The sequence below is a fragment of the Artemia sp. Qi Xiang Cuo genome, chromosome 6 (genome assembly GCF_049724085.1).
Source record: "Artemia sp. Qi Xiang Cuo chromosome 6, ASM4972408v1, whole genome shotgun sequence".
Lineage (NCBI taxonomy): Eukaryota > Metazoa > Arthropoda > Branchiopoda > Anostraca > Artemiidae > Artemia > Artemia sp. Qi Xiang Cuo.
In genome coordinates, this window is record NC_142799.1 from 84,297,959 (window position 1) to 84,323,751 (window position 25,793).

General features: G+C 36.6%; 1 protein-coding gene across 1 annotated transcript in view; it reads right to left on the reverse strand.

The window, feature by feature from the left end:
• Positions 1-5,391: 5,391 nt before the first annotated feature.
• Positions 5,392-25,793, reverse strand: part of LOC148951688 (uncharacterized) — a 34,448-nt gene continuing 14,046 nt past the window's right edge. The window contains exon 3 of the mRNA XM_089090427.1: positions 5,392-5,631. Coding sequence (XP_088946553.1) covers positions 5,480-5,631 — 152 coding nt within the window. The 3' untranslated portion in view covers positions 5,392-5,479. The remainder of the gene's footprint in view (positions 5,632-25,793) is intronic.

A 25,793-nucleotide genomic window follows, 5' to 3' on the forward strand; every position in this document is an offset into this window, starting at 1 on the left:
AGCTAAAACTCTAAATTCTGAACTGTAACTCAAACTAAACTAAACTAGAACTCTAACTAAGACTCTATGGTAAACTCTAAACTCTTAACTAAAACTAAACTAAACTAGAACTCTAACTGAAAATAAAAGTTATAAAATAGAAATATTAAATAAAATTAAAATAAACTATAACTATAACAAAAAAAAACTCTAAACTCTTAGCTAAAACTAAACTAAACTTCAACTCTAACAAAAACTCTAAGCTAAAACTCTAAACTAAAACTAAACTATACTGGAACTTCAACATAAACTCTAAGCTAAGACTCTAAGCTAAAAACACTAAACTCTTAACTAAAAGTAAAATAAACTAGAACTCTAACAAAAACTCTAAGCTGAGACTCTAAGCTAAAACTCTAAACTCTTAATTAAAACTAAACTAAACTAGAACTCTAAGCTAAGACTCTATGGTAAAACACCAAACTCTTAACTAAAACTAAATTAAACTAGAACTCTAACTGAAACTCAAAGGTAAAACATCAAACTCTTAACTAAAATTAAACTAAACTAGAACTCTAACAAAAAACTCTCAGCTAAGACTCTAAGCTAAAACTCTAAACTCTTAACTAAAACTTAGTCAAACTAAAACTTTAAGTAAAACTCTAAGCTATAACTCTAAGCTAAAACTCTAACTTTTTAACTGTAACTAAACTAAACTTCGACTATAACAAAAAATGTTAGCCAAGACTGAAAGCTTAAACTCTAAAATCTTAACTAAAACTAAACTAAACTATAACTCTAACAAAAACTCTGAGCTAAGACTCTAAGCTAAAACTCGAAACTCTTAACTAAAACTTAACCAACCTACAACTTTAAGTAAAATTATAAGCTATGACTCTAAGGCTAAAACTCTAATAACTAAACTAAACTATAACTCTAACAAAAACTCTAAGCTAAGACTCTAAGCTAAAACTCTAAACTATTAACTTAAAACTAAACTAAACTAGAACTTCAATAAAAACTCTAAGCTAAAAACTCTAAACTCTTAACTAAAACTTAACCAAAATAAAACTTTAAGTAAAACTCTAAGCTATGACTCTAAGCTAAAACTATAAATTCTGAACTGTAGCTAAAACTAAACTAAACTAGAACTCTAACTAAAACTCTAAGCTAAGACTCTATGGTAAACTTCAAACTCTTAACTAAAACTAAACTAAACTATAACTCTAACTGAAACTCAAAGTTAAAAAATCAAGCTCTTAACTAAAATTAAACTAAACTAGAACTCTAACAAAATAAAAATTCTAAACTCTTAACTAAAACTAAACTATACTTCAACTCTAACAAAAACTCTAAGCTAAGACTCTAAGCTAAAACTCTAAACTAAAACTAAACTATACTAGAACTTCAACATAAAATCTAATCTAAGACTCTAAGCTAAAAACACTAAACTCTTAAATAAAAATAAAATAAAATATAACTCTAACAAAAACTCTAAGCCGAGACTCTAATCTAAAACTCTAAACTCTTAAGTAAAACTATACTAAACTAGAACTCTAAGCTAAGACTCTAAGTTAAAACTCAAAACTCTTAACTAAAACTAAACTAAACTAGAACTCAAAGTGAAACTCAAAGGTAAAACATCAAACTCTTAACAAAAATTAAACTAAACTAGAACTCTAACAAAAAACTCTAAGATAAGACTCTAAGCTAAAACTAGAAACTCTTAACTAATACTTAGTCAAAATAAAACTTTAAGTAAAACTCTAAGCTATGACTCTAAGCTAAAACTCTAAATTCTTAACTGTAACTAAACTAAACTTCAAATCTAACTAAAAATCTAAGCCAAGACTCTAAGGTTAAACTCTAAACTCTTAACTAAAACTAAAATAAACTAGAACTCTAACAAAAACTCTGAGCTAAGACTCTAAGCTAAAACTCGAAACTCTTAACTAAAAATTAACCAAACTAAAACTTTAAGTAAACTTATAAGCTATGACTCAAAGCTAAAACTCTAAATTCTGAACTGTAACTAAACTAAACTAAACTAGAACTATAAATAAAACTCTAAGCTAAGACTCTAAGCTAAAAACTCTAAACTCTTAACTAAAACTAAACTAAACTAGAACTCGAACAAAAACTCTAAGCTAAGACTCTAAGCAAAAAAAACTATAAACTTTTAAATAAAACTAAAACAAAATAAAAATTTAAGCTAATAATCTAAGATAAAAACTATAAAATATTAAATAAAATTAAAATAAAATAGAAATCTAACTGAAACTAAAATTTAAAACATATAACTCTTAAATAAAATTAAACTAAACTTCAACTCTAACAAAAACTCTAAGCTAAGACTCTAAGGTAAAACTTGAAACTCTTAACTAAAACTTAACCAAACTACAACTATAAGTAAAATTATAAGCTATGACTATAAACTAAAACTCTAAACTCTTAACTGTAACTAAAATAAACTAAACTAGAACTCTGAATATAACTCTAAGCTATGACTCTAAGCTAAAAACTCTGAACTCTTAACTAAAACTAAACTAAACTATAACTCTAACAAAAACTCTAAGCTAAGACTCTAAGCTAAAAAAAAACTCTTAACTAAAACTAAACAAAACTAAAACTTTAAGCTAAGACTCTAAGCTAAAAACTCTAAACTCTTAACTAAAACTAAACTAAACTAGAACTTCAACAAAAACTCTAAGCTAAAAACTCTAAACTCTTAACTAAAACTTAACCAAACTATAACTTTAAGCTAAGACTATAAGCTAAAACTCTAAATTCTGAACTGTAACTAAAACGAAACTAAACTAGAACTCTAACTAAAACTCTAAGCTAAGACTCTATGATAAACTCTAAACTCTTAACTAAAACTAAACTAAACTAGAACTATAACTGAAACTCAAAGTTAAAAAATCAAACTCTTAAATAAAATTAAACTAAACTAGAACTGTAACAAAAACAAAACTCTAAACTCTTTACTAAAACTAAACTAAACTTAAACTCTAACAAAAACTCTAAGCTAAGCTAAAAATCTAAACTAAACTAAACTATACTAGAACTTCAACATAAACTCTAAGCTAAGACTCTAAGCTAAAAAAACTAAACTCTTAATTAAAACTAAAATAAACTAGAACTCTAACAAAAACTCTAAGCTGAGACTCTAAGCTAAAACTCTAAACTCTTAAGTAAAACTAAACTAAACTAGAACTCTAAGCTAAGACTCTAAGGTAAAACACCAAACTCTTAACTAAAACTAAACTAAACTAGAACTCTAACTGAAACTCAAAGGTAAAACATCAAACTCTTAACTAAAATTAAACTAAACTAGAACTCTAACAAAAAACTCTAAGCTAAGACTCTAAGCTAAAACTCGAAACTCTTAACTAAAACTTAGTCAGTATCATAAAATATTAAAAAATGGGGGAGGGAAGGGGAGGGGGGAGGGGGTAGGAGGGGAGGGGGAGGGGAAGGTGAGGAGGGGGAGGAGAGGGAGGGGGATCCTTTGGGGGCCAAGGGGGGAGGGGACCTTTGGGGCCTGGGGGGTCCTTTGGGGGTCCGGGGGGGCCTTTAGGGCCGGGTGGTCCTTTGGGGACCTGGTGAGGGCCCGAGGAGGGCCTTTGGGGGTCCGGGGGCCCTTTGGGAGCCTGGGGGACCTTTGAGGACCGGGGGGAGGGCCTTTGAGGGCCCGGGGAGGGCGTTTGGGGATCCGGGGGCCCTTTGGGAGCTTGGGGGACCTTTGAGGACCGGGGCTTCCTTCGGGGTTGGGGTAGGGGGATCGGAACCCTTTGGGGTTGGGGTAGGGGGATCGGAACCCATTGGGGTTGGGGTAGGGGACCTCACGACACTGTTAAAATACAACTTGTGTATTATAACGACCACAGAGTTTCACCCTTAAATTCTCTTCTAAAATCATCTTTTAAAATGTCTCTAACTGTTTCGCCGAAATAATTCCATAACCTGTCTAAAACAGTTTCGCCCAAATAATCCCTAAACGTAATTTCAGCGTGTTCCTTTTGTTTTTGGCATCTCTGCGCTGACGCATTTCAAATTACTAAGAAACCTGATTCCCGCGCTAAAACAATTCATCGATAAGATGTTTCTTGGAGAATTGTTTCCATGGCGTTTGGTTATTAATATCTTTTGGAGTTCGACCAAAAGAGTTGTTTCCGAGGCAAAGACATTAATGACTTGGATCTATTTCTGGAGAAATGTTGACAGTACCTGTCAGACATTATTAAACTTTGCCTGGAAACAATTTGATTAATGACTGACATCACAGGTGTTCCAAATTCCCAATCGATTACGCAATCAATTTCTTGGAAATCCACTTCCCCCTCGATTACGCAATCAAGTTCTCGGAAATCCACTTCCTCTTCGATTACGCAATCAAGTTCTCGGAAATTCACTTCCCCCTCAAGTCCTAGATCAATAGCATTGTTCCCGTTAGAATTCAATGCGCATGTGCAACCTTCGTCCCGGAGTTATTACACCTAGAAACATCAAATAAATCGACCTTGGAAAAAGAGGTCATTGACCGATTACGCAATCTTTCTCCCTAGGGACTCTATGCCCATATTTGGTGTTAAAAAAAGTTGTAGGTGGCAGCAGGGGTGCCCGTCACGACCTTTATAGTCATTTCTACTAATGATCTCTAACAGAAAGTCCAAAAAGCGTATGGGATGATTTTATCATGCAAACGCCTATATAACCGCCGCATTCTAGCACGGATCTTCAATTCCTTTGCCACCCCTCATGTCTTAGCTTTGTCACCTTTCTGGTCTTTGTTCACTGTTGATAAAAAAAACAATCCGTACAGTGTTCTATAAGTTTGCAAAATATCTGCTTAGCCTTCTCCCCTGGCGAAGACACCGCCAGATTTCAGAAAGTTAAGGACTCGATGACCCCTTCGTCGTGATCGTGACCAGGAGGGAAAAGTTCCTGAAATCTTTAGACCCAACGCATAGTATGTTTGAAGCTATAGTCAGTAATGTGTAATGGTTGTCTTTTTATGTAAATAGTTTCGCCATTGGTTTTTGAAGTATTAATTTAAGTTGCTCGTTTGTTTGATGTGTTGTTGTTTTCTTTTCATTTTCTCTCTACTCCATTTTTATTTTTTTTTGTATTGTTAAAGATGGGTAATAAAAATCATTCATTCATTCATAACACGAGGGGAAAAGTTTACTACACATGGCACGAAGTGTACCACGCGTGTTATAACAAGCGGAAGTTTGACAGTATACTTTTCAGGTTTGGTAGTAAAGCAGCTAAGATACAACCCTTCAGTTTTCTTGATATTTAAGGAAGCCATTGGATTTCGTAAACTCATTTTTCTGAGAAAAATGGTGACCTTTCTTCTTTTATTTTTCTTCGTTAAAGATGCTTTCTAAGAGAACTCACAAGTCAAAATGAATATCAAAAACTTAAATGTATTTTATTATGATTAAATAAGCAAAATATGAACATCAATAACAACGATTCGAAGACATAGCAGCAATTAACCAAGTTTCAACCCTCCAAAAGACGGTCTGATATTGCCTGATGGTAAATTTATATTGCCGAGTCCACCGAAATTGGGGAAGCCAAAATTGGTAGTAAGTCGGCTGAAATTAGGCAAACCAATATTGGGTAAACCAATATGCTGACGACCTGTAAAATTAAATTAAAGCTTAGAATATAACTAACACCTCGCAAATAGATGCGTCGCCCATTTTTGTCGTATATATCAGATTCCAATTTTAACTCTTTGTTGCTGTGTTGAAGGAAAGAAGACATTACCGATCTTTCTACAAATTAATAAAAAAAAAATATTCCGAACAAAAACTTTTTCAAAGAAAAGTAAAGGCCATTTTAAACTTAAGATCAGCAGATACAAATACCTGTTAAAATTCAAACTCAAAATGACGAGAAATTACTATTAAAGAATAAATGAAACCCAAAAAGAACAGTAATTAAATAAACAATCATAGCAAAAAAATATACAACAAGTAATAATATAAATGAATGAATAAATCTTAAAGCGAGTAACGCTTAAATTGAATATGCAAATTAATCTTAAAACGAAAAAAAAAATATTTTGCGATTGAAGTATAACCCAAAACGAACAGAAATTAAATAAACCATCAAATCAAACAAACATACAATAAATACTAATTAAAATGAATAGATAAATCTTAAAACGAATGAAACTTAAATTGAACATGCAAATCAAGCCTGAAACAAACAAAAATTACTACAAACAGGAGTTTGGGTATCGACTCCTTCTCTCACTGTAAGTCTAAAACCTACTGCGTCATTCGTGCTTTACTGAAAACGAATTGTATTACAAATATTTTCTTTTGTACTTAATATTGAAAATAAACATTAAAATTACATTAACATTTTAAACTGATGAGTTTTCAGCAATTAATATTATGCTGAATGAATATTAAACTGATGAGCATTATACATCAAATATTCCGTTTAATTTATTAGTTCTTTCTAAAATTATTCAAGACAAATAAAGTTTCTCTGCAAACAAGAGTTTGGGTACTTCCGTCTTCCATAACTGTAAAAACCTAAGATTACTGTGTGCGAGAGCACACGATTGCTGGCCACCCCCATTGCATTTCCTGGCTGAAGGACCACGAAAAGGAGATCAGCACCGCCGGTTTGGACCTTAAGGGTCTAGTGCCGTCATACTTACTTACTTACTTTACTTACAATTGAACTATTTTTAACAAAATGGCCATCTAAAAATTTCATCGGATGGGTTGGAAAAAAGGCGCGGGAGGGTGCTATTTGCCCTCGAATCTCTTTGACTCCTGCTCCAGGGCCCTGGGGGGCTGTGTCGACACCTGAGTTTTTATCATCTGACTTCTAACCTATTTTTAACAAAAGGGCTATCTAAAATTTTTTATCAGATGCATTTGGGGAAAAGGGGGCGTGGGGGAAGGGGTCTAGCTGCCCTTTGATCTCTTTTGACTCTAAAAAACTGATCTAAAACTTTCAATTACCAATCAAATGAGCCCTCTCTGAAGTTTTACGAGGATCCCTTCCATAACAACCATATATTCCCCCAGGGCATAACTTACAACGCCTGCTCTCGGGCCCTGGGGGGGATGTGTCGACTCCAGAGTTTTCGTTACATGATCTTTGAACTATTTTTGAAAAAGAAGCTATCTCAAAGTTCTTATCAGATGGGTTTGAGGAAAGAAGGGTGTGGAGGGGGGAGGGCTAGTTGCCCTCCGATCTCTTTTCACTCTTTAAAAGTGAGCTAGAACTTTCAATATCCAATCAATGAGCCCCGTTTGAAGTTTATACGAGCATCCCTACAATAAGAACCATATATGCCCCCAGGGCATAACTTACAACTTCCGCCCCCGGGCCTTGGGGGTTGTGACGACAACGGAGCTTTTGTTATAATAATAATAATAATAATCTGTATTTAAAAGCCAATTAAAGCCATATACAAAAAGACAAATACTAAAGAAAAATTACACTTCATTTGACATCCTTCCCATCAATTCAAAATTTCCTACAGCCACAATATAACGGGGAGTCCTAGACCTCATTAACTCACAAAGCAGCCCATCTTCCTCCTCCTGGATAATTAATCCCCTTAAATGAGATAGTTGCTTACACCGGAGGAGGAAATGGCCCAACCCATGATCATTTTCCCCACATCTCAAGCAACTACACCCGGCCTTCGGACCTTCCCTCTTTTTCCTTGCAACCTTAGTATAAATTGGAAGACAATTTGCTCGAATCTGAATCCAAATCCTCAAATATTTAGTGGGCAATCCCAGCTTGAAATAAAACTCCTCACCGAAATTCTCTTTTATTTCTCTATACAAAGTAATACTTGGAGATTTGTCCACGGCTGCTTGCCATAGTTGCACTTCTTGGTCCTCAAGTCTTGCATTAAATTCCTTGAAGAACTTTTCATGATCCTCTGGCTCTTTTCCCTTCTCTCACGAACTTGAAAATCCATTCTTATCTAATATCCTTTTGATTTGTGCTGTCCATGATGTTTTGTTACACAGAAGGAGAAGATCTTCATATGCTGCTCGGGCAAGTCTAGTCTGGGGAAGTTCTAGAAGTCTTAACCAAAATTTGATGATTTGGGTATATCTTTTCAATTTCAGGTTAAATATACCAAGATCACCTTTTAAAACTAACGTATGTGTTGTATTGTGTAGGCCAAAAACCCGTTTACAATATTGAAGTTGAAGGGTTTCTAGTTGCTTTGCCGGCTGATACCCCCATATTTCTGATCCGTAATGTAGGATAGGCATAATTTTAGTATTAAATATATGTTTGTGGAGGCGTAGTTCACTTATTTCTAATCTTAGTGTGCTTCTGTATATACCAAATAATTTATTTCTTCCCTTTTGTTCCATTGTTGTAATATGACTCGTCCATTTTTCATTTTGACAAAGGATGAAACCTAAGTATTGGGCGTTTTCCACCACTTCCAGCATTTTTCCATTCAATAAAAATTGTGGTGCTGATTCCAAGGGTTTTTTGCTAAAAATCATGACTTGGGATTTCGTGACATTAACCTCTAGTTTCTTCTCTTGCAAATATTTTTCAAGGAGATTCAAGAGAGTTTGTAAATCATTATTTGTCTTTGCCAGTAATATAATGTCGTCTGCAAATAGTAGCATTGACATATTCAGATTTCCCAGTCGGAGAGTAGGTGCCCATCTTTGTCGGAAATAAGGAACAATATCATTAATAAACATAGCAAATAATTTTGGCGAGAGTGTACTTCCTTGGCGCAATATATGATCTTAGAACTTTTTTTTTTAAGAATATAGCTATCACATAATTTTTATCAGATGCATTTGGGAAAAAAGGGCGTGGGGGGGGGCTCATTACCCTCCGATCTCTTTTGGCTCTTAAAAACTGAACCAGAACTTTGCCCACCCGGGGGGGGGGCTAATTGCCTTCCGATCTCTTTTGACTCTAAAAAATGAACTAGAACTTTTAGCTTCCAATCAAATGAGCCCTTCCTGAAGTTTTTACGAGTATCCCTTCTATAAGAATCACATTTGCCCCCAGGGCATAACTCAAAATCCCTTCGCCCAGGCCCTGGGGACTTGTGACGACCCCGGAGTTTTTGTTATATTATCTTTGAATTATTTTTAACAAAATAGCTACCTTAAAATTTTTATCGCATGTATGTGGGGAAAAAAGGGCGTTGGTGGGCTGGTTGCCCTTCAATCACTTTTGACTCCTAAAAAGGGCACTAGAACTCTCTATTTCCAATCGAATGAGTCCCTTTGAATTTATGCTACGACCCCTTCCATATGAAGTGCCTCAAAAAAAACAAAAAACATTGGAGCCGTATGACCTTAACTATGGGCAACACTATAGCCTTGTCTCTGATCTTAAGTTGACGTTTTCCATCTGTCATTTACGCTAAAGTTCTTTATGAAATTTAAGTTTTTAATACTGTTTTTAGAGATCTTTTCCTCAATGTACAGCACTTTGCCCGCGTACAGTGGGGAACAGTTCGGAATACTATCGACAAAAACAAAAACAATAATTTTGGTAACATGATATCAAAAATGTAAACGGCAAATTAAAGACCTAAACAGATCAGAACTTAGCTTACATTAGATTTAAAACATAACATAAACAAATAGAATGAAGCAAACAGATATCGAAGGTAGCACAATAGCTCTACCGAAGCAAAAAGTGATAAGGCTTCAATGCACGATTTGATTTGATTTTTTTCGGTCACTGCATATGGAAGAAGTGATAGAACTTTGGAACAGGGCTTGTTTGATCGAAAATGAAAAGTTTTAGTGCTCTTTTTAAGATCCAGAACTGATTGGAGGGTAAGAAGCCCCATCCCACGCCCCTTTTATGCTTCCAGGCATGATTCCCGCAACAACCTTTGGGGCGAGGGCTCTAAATTGTGCAAGTTACACATTGTTACCCATTCACCCAAAATGGTCTATTAGCAATATCTTAGGAACGGCTTAGGGTATTAATTTAAGACTTTCAGGGCACATTGAAGGGGATTTTGAACTAACCAAAAGACACTAATGTGCCTATCAACACCACGGTGACTATAACTGCTGCAACTATTACTACCACGACTACTATTACAACAACCACTACTATTATGACTACTACCACTAGGACTAATAGTACTACAACTACTACTACCATGACTACTACTACTAAAACTGCCACTGCTATGACTACTAGTACTATGAATCCTACTGCTGCAATTAATACTACTACGACCCCTCCTAGTGCGAATACTACTACTACCATTAGTAGTGTTACAATTGCCACTGCTACAACTGCTACTACTACTAGGGCTATTGCTTCTAAGTAGTAGTTTCTATAGTCTTTAAATGCCTAAGAAACATGTTCACTAGAATTATTTGACCATCGCTGCATGAGGCACATACTACGGGTCAGCTGGTCTCATATCTCAAATGCTGAGGTTCAAAGGCATTGTGTCAAGAAGCCCTCTTGGTAATCACAAAACAACGACGACTGAAATTCCTGGAACACACACTACGACGGCTAGCTAGAACTATATCCGTCAATGTCATCACCTGCGACCCCCTTCCAACTTGGAAACGTAGATCAGGTGGCCAAAGAACAAATCTCTGGCGGACATTCAAGAATCATCGGGATCCTTGGGGTGTCTTCCGCCGGCACGGACGTCGTTGGGATAAGGACTGGCTAAAGATTGTAGAAGAGGCTACTGCTGACAGATCGTGCTGGACCTCGTCAGTTATCTTATTGTTCAATGGTGCCGGACAGGATGGATCATCGTCTGGTTCCCACCGAAAGTAAAAAATTCGAATTACTGCTTCTAAGACCAAGCCTTCTACGACTCCTAATTTTACGACTACAACTACTATTACGGCTACTAGTAGTGCGACTGCTACTACTACGACTTCTACTCGTGCGACTACCACTACTATGACTACTACTATTAAGGCTAAACATCCTATGACTACTATGGCAGCTACTACTACGATTACTACTACTACTACAACTACCAATGCTACGACTAAACCTACTACGGCTACTATTTAACCTACTATAAATACTACAACTACGACTATCTTTATAACAACAACTACTACTATTAAGACTGCTATGACTAGACCTACTGCTACTACTACGACTACTCCTTCTGCGACTGCTACAACTACTTATACTACTTTTACGATTAGTACTAAGGCTAATGTGACCAATTATGATTGTGAATACGTGCGGTTACTACTGCGACTACTTATGAATATGACTACTTGGGACTGTGACTGCGATTGCAACTAACTTTGACTGAGACTACTTATAACTATGACTATGACTTCTTGCGATTACGACTATTTGACACTGCAACTTCAACATTTGCGATTCCGACTTTGACTATTTGTGACTGCCACTGTCATTACTTTGGATAACGACTATTTGAAACTGGGACTACTTGTTACTGTGGTCATTTACAACAGCAATTACTCGCAATTCTGACTACTTGCGACTGTGACTACCTGTAACCGCGACTATTTGCGACTGCTACTTCTCGAAACTGCATCTACGTGTGACTACAAGTACTACTCCTACTAATACTAAGATTTTGACTATGTTTGAGACTGCTAGTGCAACTTCTACCGATATTGCCGCTACTGCTACTTCAACTATTAATACTGCTACTGCTACTTCTAGCACTACCAATACAACTGTTGAACCAAATCAAAAGAGTTAATGTGCATCCAGGTTGCCCAGGTTGTTAAACTATTATAGATGTAAAATCTCAGGAACCGAATAGGGTATTAAGTGGAAACTTTCCGAGAAGTTTGAAGGGTATGTAAAGCTAAATAAAAAGACTCTATGTGTATCCAGATTGCCAAGGTGCATCAAAGTATTATCCCAAGAAAATCTAGGGGTATTAAATTAGAGCTTTCAGAGAATGTTGTTGGGGATGTTGAACTAAATCAAAAGACACTATTTGCATCCAAGGTTGTCTGTCAAACGGTTTAACTGTGATATCTAAGTAGCGGCTAACTTTATTAAGCTAAAACTTTAAGGGTATATTGCAGGGGATGTTCAAATAAGTCAAATGACACCATGCCCATTCAGGTTGTCAAAAGTACGCATGTGCAGTATCTCTGGAATGGCTGAGCGTAATAAGTCAAAACTTTCAGGACGTGTTGAGGAGATATTGAATTAATTTAAAAGACCCTATGTGCATAATAGATTATTAATTGGATATTTCTTCGGTTTCTCAGGTACGGCTAAGGAGATCAAGTTTCAGGCCATATTGCGGAGGATGGTCAATTGATATTTGTCTATATTCAAGGTTTAATAGATAGATAGATAGATAGATATGTTTCTCACAAAAGCTCCATGGGTCATGGATAATACAAATACAACGAAACGAATAAAATATAACTATAAGTTCCAACACTTTTGAAAATAACGCTACGATAGAAAACCCTCCCTATGTCTCATCCCCCACTCATAAAATTTCCCAAATTTCTAATATCCACGTTGCAACTATTTCCTAATCTATTTTCTAAACACCTTCTATCCATGACATCCCTCCCAATAATTTCCCTTCTGAGTACTTTCAGTTCTTCACAATAACACATAAAATGTTCTAAATCTTCAGACTCCCCGCATGTCCGACAACAGAAGGGACCACTCCGTACCTCAACCCTCCCTAAATGCTTTCGTATCCCCCAATAAAATTCCCTCTTACTGATAAGACCCATTTTAAAGTATCATTTTGGAGCCCAAATTTTAAATATATTTCTTCTCCCCAGGCTTTTTTAATGTTTCTATATATTCCAAGGGATTGTGACTTAACCTTGTCTTCTTGCCAAACCTGGATCTCTTGATCCAGCACTTTTTCCACAGCTTTTGCAATCAATCCAGTTTCCACTCCTGGTCCAATGCCGTCATTCCACCAGCCTGATAGCCCACATTTGTCTAGTATACTCTTAATTTGCACAGGCCAAGAATCTTTTCCTTTGACCAATAACATTTCATTGAAAGCATTTTTTGTTAACCGATATTCTGGCATAGCAATAATTTTTTCGCAATAACCTACCATGCGTACTTATCGTTTATTTCTTAAGCTAAAAAACCCAGGTCACCCTTTGTAACAATGCTATTATACTTATTATCTAACCCTATTAATCTTTTAAAATAATATAGCTGTATCCTCTCCATTTCCATCCCCTTTTGGTGTCCCCATATCTCTGCCCCGTAATGTATAGCAGGTTTTCATCTACTTGCGAAAATATGCTTTTGTAGTTTGATATCCCTTGTTCCTATATCCTTTATACAACTTTTTAAAAATAGACTATTTAAACTTTTGCCTTTACTTGACATTAGAGCTATGTTTCTTGTCCACTTACCATTTGATACATGTCTACAACCTAGGTAAGCATACTCTTTCACTACTTTTATAACCTCCCTCCCGTAACTAAAATTTTCTTCAGATGCCTTTGCTCCTCTTCCAAAAACTGTTACTGCTGGCTCCTCTAGATTTAAAACCAGTCTCTTGTCCTTAAAATACTTTTCTACACTCTCTAATGCATGCTGCAGATTCTCTCTACTATTTGCCAATAAAGCTATATCACCGGCGTGCAAAAGTGCAGACAATTTTTTTATCAAATAATAGCAAATCACTTACATTCCTTTCCCTTAAATAGCTGTCAATGTCATTAATATACAACAAAAATAACTTCGGAGACAAAGTACAACCTTGTGTTACCTCTAGCCTGCTAAATATTTCCCTCGATGTTTCCTTACCAACCCGCACAACAATCTTTACCGTCAAATACAATTGCAATAAAATTCTCACAAACTGACGCGGTAATCCTAAATTAATCAAACAATGCATAAGAATTTCCCTATTTACACGATCGAAAGCACCTTTTAATTCCAAAAAGGCCACAAACAACTTATCCTCTTTTTTCTGGTATGTTTCCTAATTAGACTGGTTAAAATAAAAATTGGATCTATAGTAATATAATTTTAGCGAAATCGTGCTTGTATTTCGATAACTTTCTGTGATTTTTCTAGCCATTTATTTAATATATTCCCTAACACTTTCACGAACAGTTTGCTTACACCATTGTCCAAACGGATCATGCGGTAATTTATTAGATCCATGCTATCCCCTTTTATATATAACGGTATGGTGACAGATGGATTCCATTGCTTCGACCATTGGGGGTTGTTGATAATTGATGAAAATGTTATAGCGAGGATTTGGATGACCCATTCTTTTGCACATTTCTGTACTTGCATTAGAATTCCATCTAAACCAGGAGCTGAATTGCCCTTCATTTTTTTCATGGTCTTAACTATTTCATCCTCGGCGACAGATTTTAACAATTCGTAGTCCTCTTCCTTCATCCATCTCTCTATAATTTATTCCTCAAACATGTCCCCGCACATTAAATTTCCATCGGATGTTTAGCTCCTAATTTCTTCTAATTCCTTATTTTCTAAGTGTTCCGACCATCTTGGTGCCTCGATTGTACCTTTTTCTTCGCTTGTATTCGCAGTTGATTTTTTAACAAGCTTCCAAAACTCTTTTGATTCATTGTTTCTAAAGACTGACCTTAGCCATTCAGCTTTTTCAATCTCAAACTTCCTTTTTTTACCTTTATAAGATTCTTATATTCCTTTCTCTCCCTCTTGTAATTATGATACAGTTGTTGAAAATCATCTCCTTCTTTATTTGATTTCAATACCTTCCGTGCCTCCCAAAGTTCCTCCCTTTTATTCCTACACTCCTCATCATAGAATGTCCTAATAGCCTGGTTCCCTCTATTTTTGCATATTTTCTCTCCTGTGCCGTAAACTACCCTACCCAGAATGTCTAGCGCTGAATCAAAATTCCCTTCTTGGGCTAATTCTACACTTCTATCCAGTAAATCTTGATTACATAAGTCCGTCATTAATTCTTCAAAATTATTCTTATCATTTTCCTCCACTCTTAGTCTTTTATGAATTCCACCCCCAGGATGAAATCTTCTTTTACTACTATGCTCCTTAATTGTTGAGGCCTCTTCCAAGACCTCTAAAGTTGCACTGATAGGAAAGTGCTCGGACCCTAAAACCACTAATACACCAAAATCTACCACCCTTTCACTCAAAGACAGACTAGTTAAAATCTAATCAATCATGCTTGGAGAATACCCTGACAAACAAGTAAACTCCCCCATATTCTGCTAATTTTCGAATCAACCATTTAATAACATTAAATTTTCATACCTTCAAAATTCTAACAAATTTTTACCCCAATTATTTCTACGACGGGCGTGATCTCTGTTTGTACTCTGTGGGAGAGTTTTAAGGATTTCTTCTAATTTAATAGTGGATATATCCTCATGAACAGAACCCAAAACCGGTAAAATTTCTACACACGCCCCTGTATAAGCATTAAAGTAAGCATCATTAATATGATGCTTGTCAGAACAGTTTCAACCATATAGAGTTCTTAAGGTTATGCAGATTTTTTATCCATTTAATTGGATAACTTTCCACGTACCAAGTCGTTCAAGGTTGTAGATTATAAATATTATTGAATTTATTCAAATGACATACGATAATTGACAATATTTTTTGTTCAAGTTTCCTGAATTCTGCTTCTGTTTTAGTTTCAGGTATGTCTGACCATTACCCCCTTTTAGCATAATGATTATAAATCTCCACGTACCAAATCGTCCAATGTCGTATAGTATAACTATTATTAAATTTATTCAAACGACATACGATAACTGACAATATTTTTTGTTCAAGTTTCCCGACTTCTGCTTCTGTTTTAGTTTCAGATATGTGTGACCACTACCTAATTTTGGCCTCGCACTCAGTTCAAGAACATGAAATTTTAAGGCGCCAAATTAACCAAAATTTGAAATCTTTGAATTTATCGGATGATACTATAAAACCTTTTAAAGAGGAAGTGGGTAAAATAGATAGGTCGTCATTAAATGAAGAATAATGTGGATACCGCTTTCCAGCTCTTTCATTGTATTGTTATGGAAAAAGTGGAAGAATGTTGTGAAGAGAGTATAGTCCGCAACTCCAGGAAATTTTCCTCCCGGCGTCTGTGGGTTTCTAAACGTCTTCTTCATTGTATAAACAAGAAGATGAGAATGTAGAACAATGAAATGTTCATTAGAAGGATATAAAAAAAATATAATAACTTGCTTCGTAAAATTCTAAGAAATTAAAAAGAAAAGTATTTTTTTTTTTTTATTTCCAATTTGAGGGAACAACGGTAAGAAAATATGGAGAGTTATGAAATCAGTTTTAAAGCCTGGTTCTAAAAGTTCTGATATGCCAAAACAACTGATCTAAAAGGGAGCAGTTATAGAGAATGAAAGTGAAATTCCAGGGGTTTTACCATCTTTTTGGTGAAGTTAAAAGGGGAACAATAGATGCAGTTCTGATCTCTCGTCACAGCTATAAGTATTTTCTTCCTCCTTCATGTAGGGATTCGATGGGGTTGGTTCCAGTTATGAATTATGATGTCGTGAATATAATTAAGAATCTTAAAAGTAATTTTTCATCAGGATATGATGCAATTAATGCCAAAATTGTCAATGAAAGTGGTCAAGCTCTGACTGAATCACTTATTATTGAACCTTTCGTATGAAAAAGGTACTTTTTCGGATAATCTAAAGAAAGCGAGAGTAATTCTCCTTTTAAAGGAAAATATCCATCAGATGCATCTAATTATAAACCAATTTTAGTTTTATCTACTGTTTCTAAAATTTTTGAAAAAAACAATACATAAACAACTTGCCAATTGTTTGGAATTCGATGTCCCTATTTATAAATAAAATGATGGATGAGAGTAAAATTCCTATAGCAATACTTTTGAACATAAACAAGGCATTTGATTGTATGTCCCATGAGAAAATGCTTGGTAGGGGAGGCCTTATTGGGGTGAGAGGCCATCTTTTTTAAGGTTTCAAAGTTATCTAGAAAGTAGAGTAATTTTAATTAAGAATAATCATACATCTTCGAAGACAATGAATTGCGGAATGCCGCAAGGTTCGATTCTTGGCCCTCTTTTATTTATTATTCAGATTAACGACTTAGAGTTTAATTTTGAACCCCCTCCCCCACTTTCTTGCTGCAATTTGTGCCCTCAGACTTCACTGTCTGACCGAAATTCGGATTCGAGTTCTAACGAAATGTTACAGGGCTTTGCAGATGAAATAGTCATTGGATGTGCTAATGGGGTTTTTGAGGTACTGGTTTATCGACAGAAACTGACGATGGAACATGTTTACTTGTGGAGGGATGCTAGCAAGATGACTATAAACATTACGAAATCCCGCATTATAATATTTTCACGAGTAGGAAAGGTTTCAGCCTTCTTTCGCAGGTCTCGAAACTACCAGAGGCATGATTCAGAGACCAGAAAATGGATTTGTAAAGTATCTGGGTATGTGCATTGATAAAACTTCTTCTTTCAAACAACATTCTACAGCGGTGGGCCTAAAAAATTCTAGAAATCTGAAAATATTAAAAAAACTTAAGCATTTAATTTCCTATTAAGATGCTTTAAAATCCTTTATATTTCGCTGATACAGTTTCATATACAGTCCCACGGCAACACTTAAATCCCATACAAATAGAATTAACAAAATAAATAAAAAAAAACATTAAATCTAATTAACGAAACAGATTATTTATTTTATCTAGATATTTTGGGAGTTTTAATTGCTCAGTTTTTGTTTACAAATACTTTTATTCTCTTCTACCAAATTGCTTTTCGGGAATTTTTTTCTGCGGCTGAAACGCGCCAGGGAAGATCACGAGATAGAAGCCTGTTGGTTGTTCCGTGTGCGCCCTGTGTTCGGTCTGATTTTAAAGTTGACATTTTATGTTCACAAGTTTGGAATGGCCTACTTGAGGCAATTAGAAGTCAACCTTGTCTTGTATCATTTAAAATAAATCTAAGAAAACATCTGAGTAACAAGCGTTAAGTAATAGTAAGTAATTTAAAATGATATTGAATATAACTAAAAGTAAATAGATACTTGTTTATTATTTTAGTAGTATTTTTTAGAGTTATATCAGATTTTTTTTTCTCCCGTTGAGCTTGAAATTTAAATTATGTTTTAGTGATTTTATTTGAATTGTTTGGAGGCAATTTGAGTTCATGCTGGCTGGCAAATGGAGGACTGCCACTATGTGATGTAATTAACAGTGTAAATTATGTTTCCTCAACAGGGTTGTCATAGAAGGCCAAATTAATATTAATTAGGGGCCACAATTTATTTTTGAAATATGTTTGTGAGTGTATATTTAATTAAATTAAACAATTATTAAAACTAACTAAAGTATTATTAAAACCGAAGTGTATCTGAATATGAACATTGAAAAATTTTGTCCAAAATACGAATACCAACCCAAATTCCAGATCTTTAAGGCGACCCAAAAAAGCTTGAAAAAAGTTCCTTTTATTAATCAATAAAAAATAGATCAGTTTAAATAATAGAAATTAGTTTTAAAATATTTTTTGAACGAAATTATGTCTTCAAAGCAAATTAAAGAGCTGAATTGAGCTTTACACGAGCCGAAATAATGTCAAACAGTAATTCAGGCGTAAAAAGAACATAAATCCCCATCAATAGATAAGTAAACCTCAAAGTCTCGGAACAGTTTTACAAATATTATAATTTAATGTAAAAAAATGGAAGCTGAAGTAAGGAGCGTTAGCCTTCCCCCACATAGAGAAGAGTCTTGGTTCAAACAAAAGGGGTACGATCTTGATGAAAGCTATACAGTAAAATTCAATTTTGTATGATTGATCTAAAGGCACCTTCTGCAAAATGTGAAATTTCCCCTTCGTCTTACGGAGTGAATATATATATATATATATATATATATATATATATATATATATATATATATATATATATATATATATATATATATATATATATATATATATATATATATATATATATATATATATATATATATATATATATATAACAAGGATATATATGGGGGCCCATGGGGGCATCATCCTCTTTACTTAGCCTGATTCCTTAAAATAACCTGGTTTATCAGGAATAGCAAGTAAGATCATTTGACTTTATAAATCAAATGAGTAAGAAAGTTTTCTTTTTTGTAACAATTCTTTAAGAAAGACTGCTTAAACACAAGAGCCGTTGAGTTTTAATGACATGCATACAGAAATTTGAGACTTTGGCGTACAGAACGAGGGACGGAGAAGGGGCAGCTCCTCTAGTATATAGATTAATTTCTGTTCGTTTAAGTTTTAAACTTGCTCCTTACCTTCAATTGATATTTTTGTTTATTTAATCTAGTAAAGAACGAAGTACAGCGAATCAGGCATCGGTTCATTGCCAAAAGACACTTTTGTTACATCGGTTTGTATATGACGATAACGATGCAATTTTTGTCAAAAATTGTACTTTTCTTTCTAATACTATGTTTTGTTACTTACAAAACACACATAAATTTGGCAATTTTCATCCTATAAAGCCCCTAAATATCGCAACATGATATTTCAACACTCCACGAGCGGTGACTAAAAAAAGCAGTTAAAAAATTAGACATGTCACTGCTTCCCATGCGAAAAAGTGATTTTCGTTGTTACTCAGGATGGGGGACTGTAATTATCCTTCATGGGATTAATGGCTATGATGATTCTAATGGTTCACTCTTCATTTCGATCCAACTCTATTTTTGTAGGTTCCAGGGTATTTTCCAAGTTTCCGAAAATCTTTTTCGCGACGAACTTTAATCATTAATATTAATCGAGATAATAGTTACCTAACCTGAATCAGACTCAAGTGGCAATTCTTCCCTTCCTGACAGGTTCTTTTTCAACATGTGTTTTTGAATTTTTAGATGAATTTTCGATTACTATGGGCTAGGGCTTGTTCTTTGCTAGGTTACCCTTGAGAAGCCCAACCATTAATTGGACAACCTGATATCGATATTACTAAAAATTCTTAGTATATAAATGTTTTCAAAGAATTTCCTTAATTAGTCAGTCATAGAGATTAAGCATGAAAATAGCCTGCTCATGATTTTCCCTCTCTGCACGCTAAAGTTTGACTTTTTGTCCCAATTATTTAAGAACAACAAGTAAAACACAAGGGCCGTTGGATTCAAATAAGGAGCAATGTACAATTACTGCGTAAAGAACTGGGGGGCTGAGAAGGCGACAGTGTGAAATAATGTGTTTTCGTTTTAAGTTTAATATCGCTCTTTGCTTTAATCTGAAATAATTTGCTTTTTCTTGTGTAAAAAAAAAAAAAATCCGTTTTTAATTTGTATTGGTTTTTAAAACCCGATCGTTTTTTTAGGCCAGAATATACCGGGAAGCAAACATTCCCGAAAAAACATGGATATATATATATATATATATATATATATATATATATATATATATGCGCATACGCGCGTATACATGCGCGCGCGCGCGCGCGCGCGCGCGCGCGCGCGCGCGCGCGCGCGCGCGCATATGTGTGTGTGTGTGTGTGTGTGTGTGTGTGTGTGTGTGTGTGTGTGTGTGTGTGTGTGTGTGTGTGTGTGTGTGTGTGTGTGTATATATATATATATATATATATATATATATATATGTGTGTGTGTGTGTGTGTGTGTGTGTGTGTGTGTGTGTGTGTGTGTGTGTGTGTGTGTGTGTGTGTGTGTTATATATATATATATATATATATATATATGTATATATATATATGTATATATATATATATATATATATATATATATGGATATATATATATGTATATATATATATATATAGGTATATATATATATATATATATATATATATATATATATATATATATATATATATATATGTATATATATATATATATATATATATATATATATATATATATATATATATATATATATATATATATATATACATATACATAATAACACATGGGTCAACAAAACCCATGTGTTGTTATGAATTCCTGACTTGCGGATTATTGCCTCAAATAGAGAGTCAAAGACATTTTTCCATACCTAGTGTGTTATTTTCCTTATTAACAGACCCTAAAGTGTTGCTACTATAACTTACTTACCTTGGATTTTTATTGTGTTTGATTTGTTTTCTCTAGTTGGCGATATATAAAGTGCTGCCAATTCCCTAAGAGATTTCAACGTGTCCTGATTTCGACTTTTCTTTGTCGCTGCTGCCGCTCCGAAGTTGCCAATATAATTTCTTTTGGGCGAATTTGAAAAATCAGCCAAAAAGTCGGCAGCCGTAAAACGTTTTGGAAAGTTTGGTTATCATATTCAAAGGGTCCAGTGAAATTTCGTCTAAAAGCCGCCAACAGAACCAGAGAATTGAAGATTGTGTAGATTTAAATGTGTTTGTCTCAATTGAGGCTAGACTTACAAGACCTCTGTCAAAGAGATTTAGATAGTGGTTGGCTTCAACGCATAGGCTTCGGTTTAGTCGGAGGTTGCTCGACTGGTGCCTTTGCTGAATTTCATCGGCTGGCACGAGAGTGAGGATTGGTTGTCTGAAAGAATTATTGAAGAATTGACTGGATTTAGTGCTAAGAATCAAATTCTTTTGAAGAATTTTCCATGCAAAGCGAGCCGCGAGAATAATATTCCCGATAGGTAAACGTACACAGGTTGCTTAAGCAGAAGAGGGGCGGGTGCCTGCTACGCCAAGAGCCGTACGTACCTGCTGGTATTTAGTTACCCTTAAATTGCGGGGAATAGGTGTGAGCAGGTCCCGACGCTTCCTTATACTTGTGTGCGCTTTTCTCCGAGAATTGCGTTGAATGCTGTGACGTAAGCACGATGGGGATCTCCGTACGCCAATGCCGTACTGAATTTTCTCACGCGATCCATGCAAGCGGGGAACGAGATTGAAAGCATTGTTAAGCGAGCTGGCAGGGGAATTCTTTGATCATGCTGAAATTCTTAGTGCGAAGGAGAAACTTATAACGCTTGCCAATGAAGATTGGTTATGATTACGTCCTGTCGGAAAACGGCTTAAACGATTCTGATAACGTGATGGAAGCATGGCGAAAATCACTAGCCGCTTTGCGCTAAAGAGAAAAAAGCCCTTGCCTACTTTCGTAATTTTTGATCCGCAGGAAGTGTCCACCTGCCCTGATGAGGTCAGTGCCTGCGTGAGAATAAAAGTAAACGAGATGCGTCTGAGCGTCTGATGCCGGATTAGGGGCTATCGCGGATGAGATCAAACTTGCATCTGAACAGTGTGCTCAGCAGCTCGCCGGGGTATCGCGGCAATGTACTGCCGCATAAGCGACGCTATTTCCCGGGGCTCACCCACTCCCCGTTCAGCAGCGAATCCGCCATCAAAGCCGCTTTGCTCGGTGGTTGGCGAAAGCAAACGATATGCCGCCTGAGTTAACGTCCCCACAATCCCTGGAAAGACTTCATTGCAAAGGTTTTGCCCTAGCGGCGTAAGCTCCGATTCTCTTACTCTGAAACGTAGCAACTGCCGTGGACTGGAAAGTTTCTTCGCTCCAGTCTCGAGATGCCGCTACCCAACTTGCAGAAGCGGCTGAAAAGGAAGGAACATAACCGCGAAAGTCAAAGTTCCCGAGTTTGTCGGTATCATGAAAGAGTACGCCTCGTCAGTTCCGCGCGAGTAGACGCCTCTGTCGAATTGCTGGTTGCGACAAAGTGGCGCAATGCGGATCTGCGAGAGCGTTCAAGTTTATTCTATGCAAGTCGACAAACACTTGGATACGCTATCGCGAACCCGCTGAAGATTTGTTTAGAACTGTTCAGGATTAGAAGAGTTCCGCTTTCTACCAGAGGAGGTGTTTCAAGTGCCATGCTGTTGGTCATTCCTTGGCCGCTGACTGTTCGCAACCCGAAAGGTGTTCGCGCTGCGGTGGCGGTGGTCACAGCTCTAGTAAGGACAGCCCATGTAGTAATCACGCAAAAAATGCCTAAACTGCGGCTCTAGTAGACACTCTTGCCTACCATGCTGCTTGCCCGCTTAACAAAGCCCAGCCTAACTCTAGCATCGTAAATGGAAAATCGAATATTCTGCTGGAATATGAGCGGTAAAGTGTTGGACAGAATCCCTTCTAACTGACCTTTCTGAAGAATGACTTGTATTTGCATGCAGGAACACTTTCTGACCGATGATGGTGTAAACCTTCTAAAGTTTTCCTCGGATGTGCGTTACCTCGTTCAACCTGCGCGAAGATCTGGGACTCGGGGTCGTCCCTCTGGTGGCCTAGCCATAATCACTTTGCGCTCTAACTCGGGGCCCCCCGTGTGTGTCGAGCGGAATGAATGGTTCCAAGCTGCCAAAATGGCATGGCGTGTTTTTCGTAAATGTTTGCTTACCAACCAATTATAATGACATCGCTTCAGAAAAGAAGTTTGCACAAGCTTATGCCAGAAGCTCGGAAAGTGCCTCCTCCAGTGTAGTCCAGAAATCGTGCCCTGTTATAATTCTTGGTGACTTTAACTGCAATCTCGACGATCATTCCTGCCCTCGGGCTGTACCATTGCTGAACGCCTTACCAAGCGGATTTAAAGTTGCTAAGAAGGATAAGTGCTATTCCTATATCAGTACCGCAAAAGCCGTCTCAAATCTTGGTGATCATATAGTAACTTACAAGCTGGACCTGAGAGTCAGCCTCGGCTGGATCTGACGGTGCCTATTCGGATCATTTACCTCTCTCTTTTTGCAATACCAGCCGTCAGTCCGACCAGTGCGTTCCAAAAACACGCCCTGAGCCAATGCACGTGATTGGAAAAAAGTAGTCCGTGAGCAGTTCCAGCTCAATTGTGAACAAATTTTGAAGAAAATTAAAGTGCCTTTCCACCTCCTACAGTGGGATTGGCGGCCTAACGGAAAGCGAGATGCGCCTGCAACTGAACATGTATTTCTACGCAAATTTGCCACTCCTTGAGAGTAGCTGAAAGGGTTGCTGTCCCATTACGTGGCGTCCGACGTGGGTCGCGAGTGAAAGGATAGGGCCTCTAACAGTGAGCTTGTGTGAAGGTAACGAGCAGCTGCCAAGTTCTGGCTGGGGGTTTGGCACGAGTGCGACCGGCCAAGAAGCGGGGTAGTCAATGAATTGCGGGTTTATACAAAACGGCGGTTCACGAAAGAGCTACGAAAACATCGTAGTAGCCTTAAACGAGAAACAGTTTCAAAAATCATTGAAAACCCCAATTTGGTCTGGAAGCTGCGTGCCAGGCCTGCAGAAAGTACGGGACAAAAATGCTAGTGATATTGATGAGGAAATATGGGTAGATTATTTTGCTGCTGAATTCCTCCCCACCAGATGAAGTGAAAAATAAAAAGTTTAGCCGAAGAGCTCGATCAGCTTTTGACGAAAGAGCATAATTACCTCGTGATTTCTAGTGCGAAAATAACCCACCTTTGTCAAAAATTAAAGAAGAAATTATCCGCCGGTGCCGACCAAATCTGTGCTCTACACCTACTGAATGGTGGTCCAGCTCTATCGGAGCATTTAGCAGCAGCTTACCAAATTATACTACCACATGGTATTGTACCGGACATTTTCTGTTTAGGTGATCACTCCAGTTTTGAAAAAGGGTAAACCCGCTTCATGAACCATCGTCATACAGACCCATTACTGTATCATCTGTGTTTTGTGTTGGTTTAAAAGCCTGAGTAATTTCGGACATTAAAGCTAGTCGCAAGTGCCTCCCCACCAGTTTGGATTCCAAGCTGGCTTAGATGCCCATGCTTGCATGTAGGTTGCAAATGTTCTACTGGATGCCCACATTTCGAAAGAAAGCCTAGCTATAGGTGAATATGATGTACGGCGGCTTTTTGATTCGGGTATCCATTCTCAGAATATGGTTGAGCTGAGAAAGTCCGGAGTTGACCGTGCTATTGTCAAACCCTCGAACGACATGTATAGTAGGCTCAAGGTCCGTATTAAACTGTCAGGTAAATCAGCCGTAGGTTTGCTGTGGTGAAGAAAGGCATAAAACAGGGAGCCGTATCATCACCCCCGATCTCATCACCAGCATATCGATTGGCCCAGTCAAAAGTGGCCCCTTCGTATTTTTAAAGGCATTGACGTGTCCCTAGTTGGGTTTGCAGATGACCTTCTAAACTTTTCAAGAATTTTGTCTTCTTTGGAATCTAACTTTAAAATTTTGGAGATGAGTGATGATGAAATTGGGTTGAGTTTTAATGTGACAAAATGAAGTACTGTTATTTAACTTAGCCTCTCAACCCGAAATCCAACTAGGTCACAGGCGGTCATGCCCTCTAAGTCAATTGTATACCTGGGTCTGCCATCTGTGAAACTCTTCTGCCATACGAGCACTGCTTGTAAAGCACATCGAGAAGAAGATCAGGTCAGCTTATGGAGCTTCGGTTTCCTCCAAGCGTAATCTAAATAGGTCGCTGCGTGCACAAATATTTGTTGCTGTTGCCTTACCCCATGTTCTTTACGTTTCGCCGTTCTGGAAGTTACTTACAAATTCGAATAAAGTAACTATAAGAAGAATATTCTTCAGTACCTCTAAGTTCCTACTTGAGATGCCATTAAGAACAAGCAACGGTACTAACGAGGCGGTATTCAGTACCTGACCCATTTACTGCGTGGTGGAAGCGTGTCTTGAAAAGTACCGTGATATATAGTTTAGTGTCCACCAGTGGACCGCCATTCTTACATAGTTGTATTATAGTTCCTTCGTGATTATTTTCATTTCATGAAGTTTCTGTTGCTTGTATGTGCGTTTTCTTCTTTTTGTTTTTTATCCGTCTTTGTTCATTGTGACGGTTTTTCCAATATATTTATTATTTATTT